The following is a 14,325-nucleotide window of genomic DNA, read 5'->3' on the forward strand; positions in this document are numbered from 1 at the left end:
CAATATTCGGCCACTGACCTTTATTTCAAAATCTTGTATTTTTCACAAGTAGTTTCAGTATTTTTTACAACAATTTCAATATTTCACAAACAGTTCCAGTATTCACAAACAATCTCAAATCTAGTTAAACAATAAATCCTACCAAATAATCACCGGTCACACAATTTCAACATTTAAACATAACCATATAAACAACCAAACTTTTCACCATTTGTTTTTATTCAAAATACCATATCATATATCCTAAGTTTGTAAAATTCATTTCGAACGATTGGTTTTTGAAATAACCTTTAAATTCTTAAATACGTGAATAAATAAATAAATAAATATATAACAATTTAATCAGTTCATATTTAATAAAATTCCGACTTAACTTAATCCCCTTACCTGACTCCTGAAAAGTCCGATAGAACCCTGACCTACGCCCCACGACGTTCAAACTCCCGAAACCCTAAAATTCAAAATTTACCATATTATTCATCACAATCCTCAGAGTAATTTTCTCTAAAATTTTCTTAGATTCTGAATACCTTAAATAGCCTATTAAAAGTCTAAATTGTTAAACTTACCCCCGATTTAGGGTTGGTGCTTCAAAGCTCCAACTCGAAAACCTGCTCCAACTAGATTGTGGAGAATCTCCTTGCGAATCTTCTGACAATTTCCGTTCATTAATTGGGTTTAAGATTTAAGAAAAATTGAGGCAAGTGTGAAAATTGGCCTTATCTTAAGAGATATGCTTACGTCGCTTCCACGACAAATTCGTTCAAGTAGGAATGTTGGTGGCGGAGGTAGGAACCCAATGGTATCTTTGGATTTCCGATCAGTCGAATGTTGGAGAAGAAATTGAGGAGAGTGGAAGAGAGGAGATGAGGGAGAGACGGAGTGCTGGTCTTCCCTAAAGAATCTAAATTCGTTCCAGAAGAAGATTGAAGTTACTAACTTTATAATATAATATAATATATTATATTATATAATTTAATTAATAATAATTATTTAATTAAATTTAAATTTTAATTAATTAATTAATTATTATTATTATTATTATTTATTTATTTTTTACACTTCCATGCATATTAATTTTTTGGGGCGTTACACTAGGTACCCTTGACAACCGTCCAAGAGTAACCTTTTTGCTTGCATAGTCGACAGAATCTGTGGCGTTGAACGCACATACGATCCTACAAACTCATACTCCTATTCCCCAAGAGGTTTAAACACCACCACTTTCCTGCGACAGTCACTCACAGCAAAATTGGAGGATAACGAATCCATCCCTAGTATAACATTTAAACCGTACATATCATACACCACCAGGTTCACCGATAGTATCACTTGGCAGTCCTCTAGTATTTTCCTACAAATCACCACACTCCCAGATGGTGTAGCCACAGATAGCCCCTCATCCATCACTTGGGTTTCAACCCACATAGTTTCACAAAATTTGCAAATATAAATGAATGAGTTGCTCCTGAATCGAATAAGACAATTTTATTTGAAAGTAGTAACATGGTACCCGTCACCACGTTGCCAGCGTGTTCTGCATCCGCTGGAGTAAGTGAGTACACCCTCACTTGAGCTGTGTTTTCCCGATGTACTTGGTTCTTTCCCCGGTTCTGACTTGGTGCAGGTGTGCCATTCATCAGTGTACGACAGTTTCGGGATACATGGCTCAGTTCGCCACATCGTTAACAGTTACCCACAAACAGCTAGCATTCACCATCATGCCATTTGTTGCACCTGGTACAACGCTCGCGAGATCGGTCCCTTTGTAGACCCCGCGGTTCCGTGCCCTGACGATTATCTGAACCATTGTTCCTCTTCTTCCACTATCCCTGTCTAGAACCAGTCTGTGAACCAGAAGGTACTGTCTTCTTCTTATGTTCTTGTACCACCCCATCCTCCTGAAGACCAGCATCAACTACGACGACTTTATCCACCAGAACAGGAAACTCCTGAATCTGCAACATTCCCACTAGCCTACGGATGTCCTTCCTCAGGCCCTTCTTGAACCTCCAAGCTTTTTCATACTTGTTTAAGATCATACACGACGCAAAGTGAGACAACTCGATGTATCTAACTACACAACTCTGCACTGTCGAAGTCCCTTGAGTCAAACTCAAGAATTCATCTGTCATTTCGTCACGGACGGAAGTCGGGAAGTATCTCTCAAAGAATACCTCCTTAAAATGACTACACGTCATCACTGATGAATCAATTCTCTTCTCCTCAAGTAGACTCACAGTCATCCACCACCTCTCAGCCTCTCTTGCCAGCTGAAATGTAGCATAGAGAACTTTATGCTCATCAGTGCAGGGCAGAACTTTCAGTATCTTTTATGTCTTCTACACCCAGTTCTTCGCCACAATCTGGTCAGACCCTCTAGTTAACTTCTAGACTCTCAGGTCCAGGTTTGCCTTACCGCACAAACACGAAACCATCAATGGTTTGCCGTGATTTTACTAAAATCATCATTCTAGGAAAAACACAGAACACCGTCAATGAATCTCTATCTAGCTACAAGACAACCCTCAACCTACTCTACCCATTCCCTACATTCTTATACTCTGATATGTTCACATAATCATGCCTAACCAAGTCTACAAGACCTAACAACTTGACTCTGATACCAAGTTGTCATACCCTAAACCTGAAAATGGGCCCCTGGGTGTGATTTAGTTACCTAACCTGTCCCTGTATCATACAACCATCAATGATACTACACAATATAAGGGTCCGATCCCGTGGGGTTCATGTATACCCTATCAACAATCAAATACACAATATACGCAGCAAAATAATTCAACCTCTTACATTATATTACCATACCAGAGTCTATATTAAAATAGGATCTAATTCTCAAAATACATAATATACCCTAGGTGTCTATATAACCCAAAATGACAACTCGGCCAAAAAAAAGTACTTACACAAGTACTCCTACAAAGCTAACCAACAACCACTCTCCTAAAACGCTAGGATGCTAGTGTCGACTACTCGAAAGATCTGAAAAACATTTGTATGATAGGGGTGAGACACCTCTCAGTAAGGGAGAAACATGTTATATCAGTGTGTGACACATGAGTGTTATTTTAACGGTAAAACATAAACATTTTATAATTCCAGTATTTTCACGATACAGTTCCATTATATATACGATACAAAGCAATACGATCTAGTGTCGTCACACTCTTCGACCTAAGCTGGCTCTCGTGGTATTTCACACCCTTCAGCAAAAGCCGGTCTATCTAGTGGTATTTCACACCTTTTGGAAAAAGCCAGTGTCCCCTGTAACCTGACATAGCATAAGCCCCCGCAGCATTGAACCGGTGCAGATTTGGTGTTTTCACACCCTTCGGTATAAATCGACCTGTCTAGTGGTATTGCACACTCTTCGGCAAAAGCTGGACATCTAAGCCTACGGTATTATTTTGACTCGGCTCAATATCTCAGCCTGCGATGTTTTCATCCAATCCGCTTTGATATATCCTCTACGGTATTATCCCGAGTTGACATTTTCACAAAACCTGGAATAATTTGGAACTAATGTTCCTATATCTCATTTCAATTACTCACAGCCTATGCTAATTAACCGGCACACTTTTCCACAAAATACATCATTCACAGCCTACGGTAGTTAACTGACACGCCTTTTCACAAAACATATCATTCAATATATCACCTCATTCCACACTTATTTGGGTAAACAAATAATCTCATAACATATACTCCGAAAATACAGTTTAACATAATCAAAGGTACAATCATCTCTATATTACAGTTTAACCAAATATATAATTTTTCAACAAAAATGGAGATGATACCCAAAATCCCCAATTTTTCCAAAAACTGTAAACCCAAAAATCCCTTAATTTCACCTGATAGATTTTTCTAAATAAGTAACCAAAACATCCGTAGAATCGTAAAACATAGTTTTACCGATTTAGATTACAAAAATAATTGATATAAATAGAAATCCCTTACCTTTCCCTAAAAACCAAAACACAAACTAAACGGCTCCAAAACAGCGAATCGAGTTCCCAAAACCTAAAAATCGAAGGACACAACTTCAATATAATCCTATCTACTACATATCTACTGAATCAAAAATGAAATCGGACCTCTACTTCGATTTTAGGACAAAATCCGAAAATCCTCAAAATGAAGATCCGATCCGTTATAACCGTAGAGATTCCTCCCTTGATCCACGTAGTAACGTCGGATCGTCGATTCAGGTAACAGATAGCCCGAATCAGAGAGAGAGAGAGAGAGAGAGAGTTAGAGAGTGAGAGAGTGAGTGAGTGAGTGAGTGAAATAGATATTATAACTTAGTTGACTTGGCCAACCTTGTCGACGAGATGGCGTTCTCGTCGACGAGCATAAGAAGGGAGTTTGTCGATGATGGAGTGGCCTCGTCGATGAGCCTGAGATTTCAGAGTTCCCAAAATCTCTCGGCATTCTTTCGTCGACAAACCTTTGAATTTTGTTGCCAAGCTATAGAAGGGACTTCGTTGACGAGAAAAGGAGCTTCGTTGACGAGCCCTACTGATTTTCCCTTTTTAAATTCCTTCCCCTTTTCTTATTTATTTAATTCAAAATTCTCGGATCGGGTTCTTACAACTATTAATTAAACTGTACCTTAAAAGCATTTGTATAACAATCATAACTCACACCTATACATTTCAAGGTACATATTTTCTACTCAAACATACTTTAACATAATAGATAATTTCGTTTTCATAAAACTACATATATACATAAGATACTTCCTTTTCTTTCCCTTGATGGTTCTAGCATAATATCATGAATTAATCCTGCATGATTAGGTTGTGTGGCCTTAGGGTTGGACTTAACCATGACTGGTCTACCAGGCTAAGTCAAACATAATATAACTATACACGATTGCTCACCCAACCTGGTCCGCCCATCCTACGCTTCTCAACACTTCTCGGGTCGGCACATTGTGGGTATCCTGCTTCTCAACACTTCGGGGCTAATCGACTCTGATACCGACACTTTCTGAATAGTATTGTGGTAGAACTGCCAGCTATACACCCAACCTGGTTCGCCTATCCTACCCTTCTCAACACTTCTCGGGTCGGCACACAGGGGAAGTTCATTGTCTGATCTTGCTACCTAACTACAATACCGTGCTCTAAACATACCTAGTCCATCAGAGTTCTGATATCATATGGTACAATTTATATAACATAATTGATAATGTAATCTCATTTCATAATTATCATTTCATAAATCTGTATAAAGTGTATTTTCATTGTCATATCATATCTATCATATCACAATCGGTATAAAACCTTCATATCATAACTGTTTCGGTATAAAACTGACATATCATATCATAACTCGGCTTAAAACCGTCATTTTGTAACTTAGCATAAATCTGTCGTGTCAAATTACTGCATAAAATTGCCGTATCATATTTTCATCATATTCATAAAATTCTAAAATTAGTATAAAATCATATACATAACATTTCCTGTACTCAATATAAAATCATAATCTGCTGTATATCATCATAAAATATTCTAATTGTAATCGTATAGTCATTTCTCATATCACACAATTTGAGTAATAATTCTTTATATAATAATTACCCAAGAAAAATATAGGTTTTGTTGAAAAATAATATGTAACCTTTTCTAGCATTTTCTCAAACTCATAATACCAGGTTTTTCCTAAAAATCTAATTTAATCAAATATCTACAGTCTAACTTAATTCAAAAATATTCCTAAAATTCTAATTTAATCAAATCCTTGCAGTTTAACTTAATTCCAAAATATTCCAAAAAATCTAATTTAATCAAATTCTTGCAGTTTAACTTAATTTTAAAATATTTTTAAAAATATAATTTAATCAAATGTTATAATTTAATAATCAAATATTACTATTTAATAAATAAATCATAATTTTCATACAAATAAAATTACTCAGAAAACCATATACAATATTCCAGTAATCACATACCATGATTTAACCGGGTGAATTTCTAAAATAACTAACATAATTTATCCCCCTTATCTTGGCCCTGGAGTGGTGCGTAGGAAGCTCAAACCTAAAATCTACTCCGATTAATTTGCTAAGGATTGAAGTTAGGATTTCGTGGTGGTGTCTGATCGTCGATTCGACTGAATATTAGGGAAATTGAAGAGAGAGAGTGAGGTGGACGGAGGGCGGTGAGGAGAGAGAGAGAGAGAGTTTGGCGAGAAGAGGGGGGCTCTCTGTTGAATTTGAAAATCAATCCTTCCTAATTCTTCGGGAAGGATTGTTTATATATATAAATATTATATTATAATATTATTATATTATATTATATTAATATATTATGTTATTTAATTAATAATTAATTAATTAAATTATTATTATTATTATTATTATTATTATTATTTACACTTTGCACACATTATTTTTGAGATCGTTACAGATAGTTTTGCAATCGCAGTTCAGGAAAGCGATAGATCTTAATTAATAACAAGCCAACAAAAAAAAAAAGCAACAAAGATTAACAAATGGAAAAATCATAATCAAAATGCATGGAAGGACAAAAGTAGTAAAAGTGAGCTAAAATTGGGCCCATATGAGGGAATAATATGTGATGCACTCACGCACTGTGTAAGGCTCCAAAAAAATGAATTGAACGGAGCTTCATTTCATGCATGCTGGGGGAGCATAGAAAAATTTTCCACACTTTATTAAACAATCAGTGTGGGACAATTCGAAATAACCTTTTGAAATGCTATAATAAGGTGGCCATATAAACCTTAATGGTTTTAACAATAGGCGGCTCCACCTCCTCTAATTCCAAACTCTTCATCTTCTTGGTTTCTTTTGCTCCTGTACCAAACAATTAATAAGAGAAGAGGCACGAGAAACACCACATTGGAAGCCATAGTACTAAATGCTCTCTCTTTGTCTCGGTTCATTTTGTACCTTCTACCTCTGTGCATGTATATATAGGGAAAACTTTGAATATTCGGGTATCCATAAAAATAAAATTCTTAGCGATCATCTTTCAGCATTCCAAGGGAGTCGTAGGTGGCTTTGACTCCTTTGCTGAGCACTAGTACATAGCACATATAAAGATCTAGTGTTCTACATGTAAAGATTTTGCATGGGATGGACAAAAATATCTCATTTTAAACCATTCCACATCACTTGACCCTCATTTATGTTAGGTTGTTATGTGGAAATTATTTAAATTTTCAAAATACCAACGTCGTGAATTGGTGTGCATAGAATTAAAGGTGCCGGAAATCAATGTATGCATCATTGTGAAGAAGATAATTGTCAAGGACTTTGCTAGCCCCATCATGTATAAGCTTGATAATGGTCAAGAATTTAATTTGTTAGCCATGTCATTTTGGAACTATGCCTTAGAAGTGATCATGTAGAAGCATGCAATGAATTGAAAGAAAACATACTAAGGTAATCAAAAAAATGGAAAGCATACTCTTTAATTATTAACATTCTAAGTAAGTTGTGGCTAGTCTCAACTCCTTTGTTATGTACTAGTACATAACATATACATGTAACTTGTGCTTTAAGATTTGGTCATGTGATGAGCAAAATCTTTCATTTTAAATGATTCCACTTCACTCGACTCATATCATGTCATGTTATTACTTGGCGATTATTTGAACATGCAAAATGCTAATGCTATGAATTAGTGAATGGTAGAGGTCCCAAAACCAATATACATGTCTTTGTGAAGAAGATAATTGTCAAGGACTTTGGTAGCCATCATGAACTAGATAATGGTCAAGTTAGTCATGTTGAAGATGCATTTGGATTGTGCGTGCACAAGGCACAATATTAAATTGAAAGAAAAATATACTAGGGTTATCCTGAAGATGGAAAGTTTTGTCATCAACCATAAGCATTCTAAGGAACCATAGGTGGCCTTGACTCCTCTGATTGTGCTAATGTGATATGAATGCTTTGCATGTTAAGATTTTCTTATATAATCGAAAATTAAAAAGGATTTTGGTAGCTAAAATACTGTCATGTTACTACGTACGTGGAAAATATTTAAAAATGCAAATCACTAATATTATAACCTGAGACTTCTCATATGCATCGTTGTGAATTAAATGGATAATTGTCAAGAAATTTGTTAGTTGTGTCGTGTCATTGTGAAGTAAATAATTGTTAACAACTTTGCTATCCACGTTATATATGACAAAATTTGTGTCATCCATATATAGCTATGTCGCATAGTAGAAAAATATTTGAGAAATTATTGAGTATCAAGCAGGTGTCACATCAGTGTCCTAGTTGGTGCCAAATAAATCAATAGTTAGGTGACATATATTATAGGCGTTTTTCCTTCTTAAAATTATACCAATATTTCTTCATCCACCTGGAATTGGTTTAGTAATGAAGTCTAACTGAATAAACTAATGCGTTTCTAAATCAATTGGTTTTTTTTTATCTTAATTTCCCTATCAATTTTCCTTTTTTTATTTTTGTTCAAAGTTTTTTTACTTAATGAAACTTAAAGTTGGAAACAATTGAGTTTCTTTAAAATTAATTGGTTTTTAGGGTTGATTTTCATTTTCTTTTTTCGCCAAATAAGTGTTGGTACATGTAGGCATTTTTATGTTATCAATGCATGACTGGGCATGGCGTGGTGGAAAGACATCAGCAAGTAAGGAGTATCGGGGGTTCAATTTCACGTAGATACACTCACGGAACTAGCAATACTTGTGAATGGTGAGAATTTATTCTGTGAGCCAGTGAGAACTGTAGATGATGAGAGTTCGCTTTGTGAGTCAGCGGGGAGCGTGGGAGATGAGAGTTCACTGTGAGCCAGCGGGGACCGTGGATGGTAATGGAGATGTGTCCCGGGAGTCGAGTTGGTCGAACGTCCAACTGATGCACAGAATGCATTTTAGACTTTACCTTAATCGGCGAGACTTGAAGATGGAAGGCACTGATCTGTAGGTTTGGTGTCGCACCAGAGAGTTCGAAAGGCTCGTTGGTGGCTGGATTTCCTATATAATAATAATAATAATAATGTAGTGACTATTCGTACAATAATTTTTAAGAATATGTAAAAATGTCTAGATTAGAATAAATAATAATTAACATTTATATGTCTCTGTTATACCATATCGATTCAATCTCCATGTATACAATTTGATCTTTTCCAATTATAACTCCTTTTTTTTCGGCTTTTTTTTTAATATATAAATGAATATTTAGAGTTTGGAGGTTAGAGTTTAGAACTTAACTTTACATAAATTTTAATAAAAATGTTGTACAAAATTATTTTGTCCTAATTTAAGGCTCAAAATTCATATTTTTAACCATAAACCTAATAAGTTTTGAAACTTAGACTTGAGACATTGACTTTAATGTGAATTTGGGAAAGTATAATATAAAATTGTAATAAGTTTCATCTGGCCCACACAAGTCCAAATTATATGGTTAGAAATCCATGATTTTAGACTTTTAGATGCATGGCATTTGGTTTGTGAGATAATAAAAATAGTCCCATAAATTAAATGACTTTCTTGAAAATCTCATCTTTATAGTGTCTATCTCGTGAATATATGTATATATAAAATTAAGATTGAATGATTTTTAAGAATATGTAAAAATGTCGAGATTAGTGTTTGTTTTAATATAAAAATCCTAATAGATATTTTTGGCAACCGTTATATCTTAACTAATATATATGAAAAAATATATGAAGAATAATCATCTTTTCGGCACAAAATCTAGTACCAATACATACAAATCAAATCAATGTGAGAAAAAAATATTATCATCATTATTATTACTTTGTGGGTGTAATATGGTCTCCACATTTTAACTATTATGTTATATAATAATAGTATAATTATTGAATTTATTTCTACTAATTTTTTATTATAATAATTAATACTATAATATCATGTTTAACACTACATTAAGGGAATATTCGACAATACCCAACTAGCCAAAATAGTGGGTGTAACTTTTTATATCTAAAAATAGGATAGTAATGGAAATAAAATTTATTTTCATGGAACTCATGGCAATCCATCCTCCCATGGAGACCACCTTCGCCCCTGTAAGTTTCTGCGCACTCCCTTCTTCTGCCCTCTACCGCTGTGGCAGAAGCAAGAGGAAACACAAAAGCAATCAACATAAGCAATTTCATCGCAAAACAAAAACCAATACTACTCCTTTCCCAAAGTCATTCCCAACCCCACTTCTGATCAACCAAAGGCCCTCTGCCCAAACAAAACTCCAAGCCCTCGATGCACTCTTGAACGACCTGGAAAAATCCATCAGTGATGGTGTGAAAGTGTCCGATCCCCAACTCTTTGCTTCCCTCCTTGAGTCATGTTTCCATTTGCAAGCCATTGATTACGGCGTCCGAGTTCATCAGCTTATACCCAGAACGCTTTTGCATAAGAATGTCGGCATCTCGTCAAAGCTTCTCCGGCTGTACGCTTCTAGTGGGCATATTGAGAAGGCCCACCAGTTGTTTGATGAAATGCCTAAGCGGGATACGTCGGCATTCCCATGGAATGCGCTCATCTCGGGGTATGCCGAATTGGGTCAGTATGAAGATGCCATGGCAATTTACTTTCAAATGAAGGAAGATGGCGTCGAGCCCGACCAGTTCACCTTCCCTCGAGCATTGAAAGCTTGTGCGGGAATAGGGTCGATTCGAGTAGGGGAGAAGGTTTATCGTGACATCGTTCGTTGTGGTTTCGGGGACAATGCGCACGTTCTCAATGCTCTTGTTGACATGTATGCCAAGTGCGGAGACATTCTGAAGGCGCGAAAGGTGTTTGATAAGATCGCTACCCGTGACTCGGTTTCATGGAATTCGATGCTCACTGGTTATATCCGCCATGAGCTGTTGGCGGAGGCTGTGGATACATTTCGCGGGATGCTCCTAAATGGGTTTGAGCCAGACTCAATAGCCATATCTTCGATTCTCGCTACTGAGCTGTCCTTTAAAATTGGTACCCAGATTCATGGATGGGTTATTCGGCGAGGAAATGAATGGGATTTGTCCATTGCTAATTCCTTGATTGCCTTATACTCAACCCGGGTGGAGTTGCACAGATCTCGTTGGCTGTTCGACAAAATGCCAGAAAGGGATGTTGTCTCGTGGAATTCCATAATTTCTGCTCATTCTAAAGACCGTAGAGCTCTTACATATTTTAGGGAGATGGAGAGTGCTGGTGCTTTGCCAGACGGCATCACATTTGTGTCGCTACTGTCAGCCTGTGCTCACTTGGGCTTGGTGGCGGATGGGGAGGAGCTCTATTCTCTTATGAGAAGCAGTTATGGTATATGCCCCAGCATGGAACACTATGCTTGTCTGGTGAATCTCTATGGAAGGGCAGGATTGATCAATAAGGCTTACGACATCATAACGAAGATGATGGAGTTTGAGGCCGGTCCAACCGTCTGGGGAGCATTACTATATGCTTGCTACATTCATGGGAATGTAGACGTTGGAGAGATTGCTGCTGAAAGGCTTTTTGAGTTGGAGCCAGATAATGAACTTAATTTTGACATTTTAATGAGGCTTTACGGCAAAGTGGGGAGAGTAGAAGATGCGGAGAGGGTGAGAAAAATGATGATGGACAGAGGATTGGAATTGTAGGAGGTTGTTCCTGAGCAATGGTGTTTTGATGAACCAAAATCAAATTCTTCCCTTGGACCTTGAATCGCCACAAGAAATAAAGATTTGCATAAGCCAAGCTGCTGTCAAAGATGCTGCAAATGGCTGAAATTTGCTCTTCCCCGTGCCATTGCGAGCTTTCCTCTCGTGCACTAGAAAAAAAATTGGCGGTCTTTCCATCAGGCCTTACCATCCCATGGAAACACTCCATATAGTGGTTCCATCAGATTGTATATGGACCCTATATATATATTATTTGGAACCTTTTCATTGGATGATAAGGTGGAAAGACCACTATTTTTTTCCTTGTGCACTGTCTATAGAAGAAGTTTTTTTTTTTTTGGGTTAAGAGTGAAAGAACCTAACGCAAAATATGAAGAAGTGGACAATTACATATTACAAATTGTATTCACATTGAAACAACTCTGTAATAACATATTGCAAGCAATTCTTCTTCACCTTAGAAGCAGTCCAAACTCATTTCCAGGCCTTGCTTGTTGATGGTTCTATCAAGGAAATTGTATAGTTTTTCAGCCAATCATCGACAAAGTACTGAAACTATCGATGGTTTTAGCTAACCGTCAATGATTTTGTTTGTTGCTGAATAACCGAGAATCTTTGTAGTTGAAGATTGACTGATTTTTGATTGTCTGTGATAACTTGAGATTCTCTAGTTATATTACTTGAATATTTGTTTAAATCTGATAATTTAGGATCTTCTTATTGTAATATTTAAATACTTTTAAATTTGTAACAATCATACTTTGTACAAGTCCTATATATAGGACATTTTGTTGGAATTGGTGTGATCCCAAGAGAGAGGGTGAATTGGATTTTAAAAACATTTCGATTAATTTAAACGTTTTATCGATTTACTACGGTTCATATCCCATTCAACATATATACGTGTATGTAAAGCGTGTTTAACAATAAAAGCAAATACACACGTATGCAGTATCTTATTTAAATCAAATGTGTGCATGAGTATACTTTTGACATTAAATAAATATTCATACACATGATGAAATTAAAGTGCAGGAATTTAAATAAGATAAAGAGAGCGATACCAGATTTGTTATCGAGGTTTGACCAAACCAACCTACATCCTCGCGTTGGACATACCCCCTATGGATTCCACTATGCCTACTCACTTAACTGGGCGGAGTAAAAGCCTTTTACATCCTCTCCTTACGGGACGAGGAAAACCCAAGCTCAATTACTAGGTTGAGCCGAATTAGTCTCATTTACGGGGTTGAGACTCTTCAGTTCAATTTTCGGGTTAAACCGAACCGGTCTCACTTACGGGGCTAAGACTCCCCAGTTCAATTAATGGGATGAACCCAACCATTACATTAAGACCATTTTTGTACATGAAAATGTTTCTGAAAATACAAGTTGAGATGTATACGTTTAAGCTCAAATAAATGCACTCTAATATGATATGCAATAATGCTTAGTAGAGTAAGGGTACTTAATTATTTTTAAATCCTAATAAAAAATTTTCTCCAAAAAGATATTTCAATAATAATATAGGAGAACCTAGGGTTTTATTCTATCAATAATTTTTGCACAAATAATATATATGAATATATATATATAAATGAGAAATATGTTCTCCAACAAAGATTTTTGCGAGTAAGAGTGTTTGGAGAATCAGGAGTTTATGTTCAAGGAAGTATTTGTGTACCAAATAATTTTCTCCCAAAAGATATTTATCCAAGAAATAATTCGGGAGAAAACCAAACTATATTCTCAAAATGATTTTCAAAAATAACTAGTATATAAGAGTATAGTATATGAATACGAAAATAAATGCCCAAAATAAATATATTCTCTTTACAAAATGATTTTGAAATGAATGGATGGAAAGAGAGTAAGAGAGTTTAGTTTGAAAATTTTTTTGTCAAGGAAGAAATTTTTACAATAAAAATGAGTTGGGGAAACTTTGATTAACAAATGATTAAAGAGAAATTTAGAATTAATCAAAGTTGCTAATTAGGAATAATGAGGGGGTATTAATAGATTTTCAACAAATCTGATTGTTGAAGGAGACACTTGGTATTTTGGAAAAATTTAATTAAATTTTAATGGCATTTCAACACTTGAAAAAAATTTCAACTCGAGAGCACCGGTTGATCGAAGGAAGTTCGGTTCACTAAAGTTCTTGAGATTCGGTTGACCGGAATTGTAAGTCCAAGGGCAATTTTTCTCTTTTGCGCGGTTAAGTCGACCGAGGGCATAATGAACTGACTCGGTCAGTCGACCAGACCGTTGAGTTCCTGCACATGGGAATTCAGTTGACCAAGGCGTTGCAATGTAATATGGGCACGGTCGATTAGGTGGTCAACTATGTTGACTCCAAGGGAGTTCAGTAGATCGAGGTCAAATGAACTCAGTGAGTTTGGTCTACCGGACTGTGGTTAAATTGTTGACCTAGTCCGCGTTCGGTCGATCGGGCATTTTTGTACAGGGAAGTTCGGTCGACCGAGTGTGCACATTTAATGCATTTCGGTTCTATTTAAGCCAACAATTACCCTATTCAAATGACTAAACGCATGTATGCTTGAGTGAGCGTCTTAGGGTCATTTTTAGGTCTTTTTTGTTTTGAGGACATCTAAAAAATTCGGTGTTGGTTGACCAAAGGAAGCCCTAAGGTCATTCAGTCCCTATGGTCATT

General features: G+C 36.1%; 2 protein-coding genes across 2 annotated transcripts; one reads left to right on the top strand and one right to left on the bottom strand.

The window, feature by feature from the left end:
* Nucleotides 1–1,826: 1,826 nt before the first annotated feature.
* On the bottom strand, nt 1,827–3,319 carry LOC131145723 (uncharacterized). The gene is made up of 2 exons (XM_058094916.1): nt 3,263–3,319; nt 1,827–2,273 (listed from the first exon to the last, which is right to left on the bottom strand). The coding sequence occupies exons 1-2, from the start codon at nt 3,317–3,319 to the stop codon at nt 1,827–1,829; spliced, it is 504 nt and encodes a 167-aa protein (XP_057950899.1).
* Nucleotides 3,320–9,963: 6,644 nt separating this feature from the next.
* On the top strand, nt 9,964–12,111 carry LOC131146938 (pentatricopeptide repeat-containing protein At4g25270, chloroplastic). The gene has a single exon (XM_058096795.1). It carries the CDS (start codon nt 10,005–10,007, stop codon nt 11,628–11,630), a length of 1,626 nt encoding a protein of 541 aa, XP_057952778.1. The 5' UTR covers nt 9,964–10,004; the 3' UTR covers nt 11,631–12,111.
* The last annotated feature ends 2,214 nt before the right edge of the window (nt 12,112–14,325 follow it).

This window comes from Malania oleifera, chromosome 13, assembly GCF_029873635.1.
Source record: "Malania oleifera isolate guangnan ecotype guangnan chromosome 13, ASM2987363v1, whole genome shotgun sequence".
In the NCBI taxonomy this organism is placed as follows: domain Eukaryota; kingdom Viridiplantae; phylum Streptophyta; class Magnoliopsida; order Santalales; family Ximeniaceae; genus Malania; species Malania oleifera.

Bases quoted from the DNA above. Each gene is read 5' to 3' on its own strand.
- LOC131145723 (XM_058094916.1), bottom strand. From the start codon at position 3,319: ATGCTGCGGGGGCTTATGCTATGTCAGGTTACAGGGGACACTGGCTTT. The intron at 2,274-3,262 runs GTGTGAAATACC...GCTACATTTCAG, and splicing joins ACACTGGCTTTTTCCAAAAG to CTGGCAAGAGAGGCTGAGAG.
- LOC131146938 (XM_058096795.1), top strand. From the start codon at position 10,005: ATGGAAATAAAATTTATTTTCATGGAACTCATGGCAATCCATCCTCCC.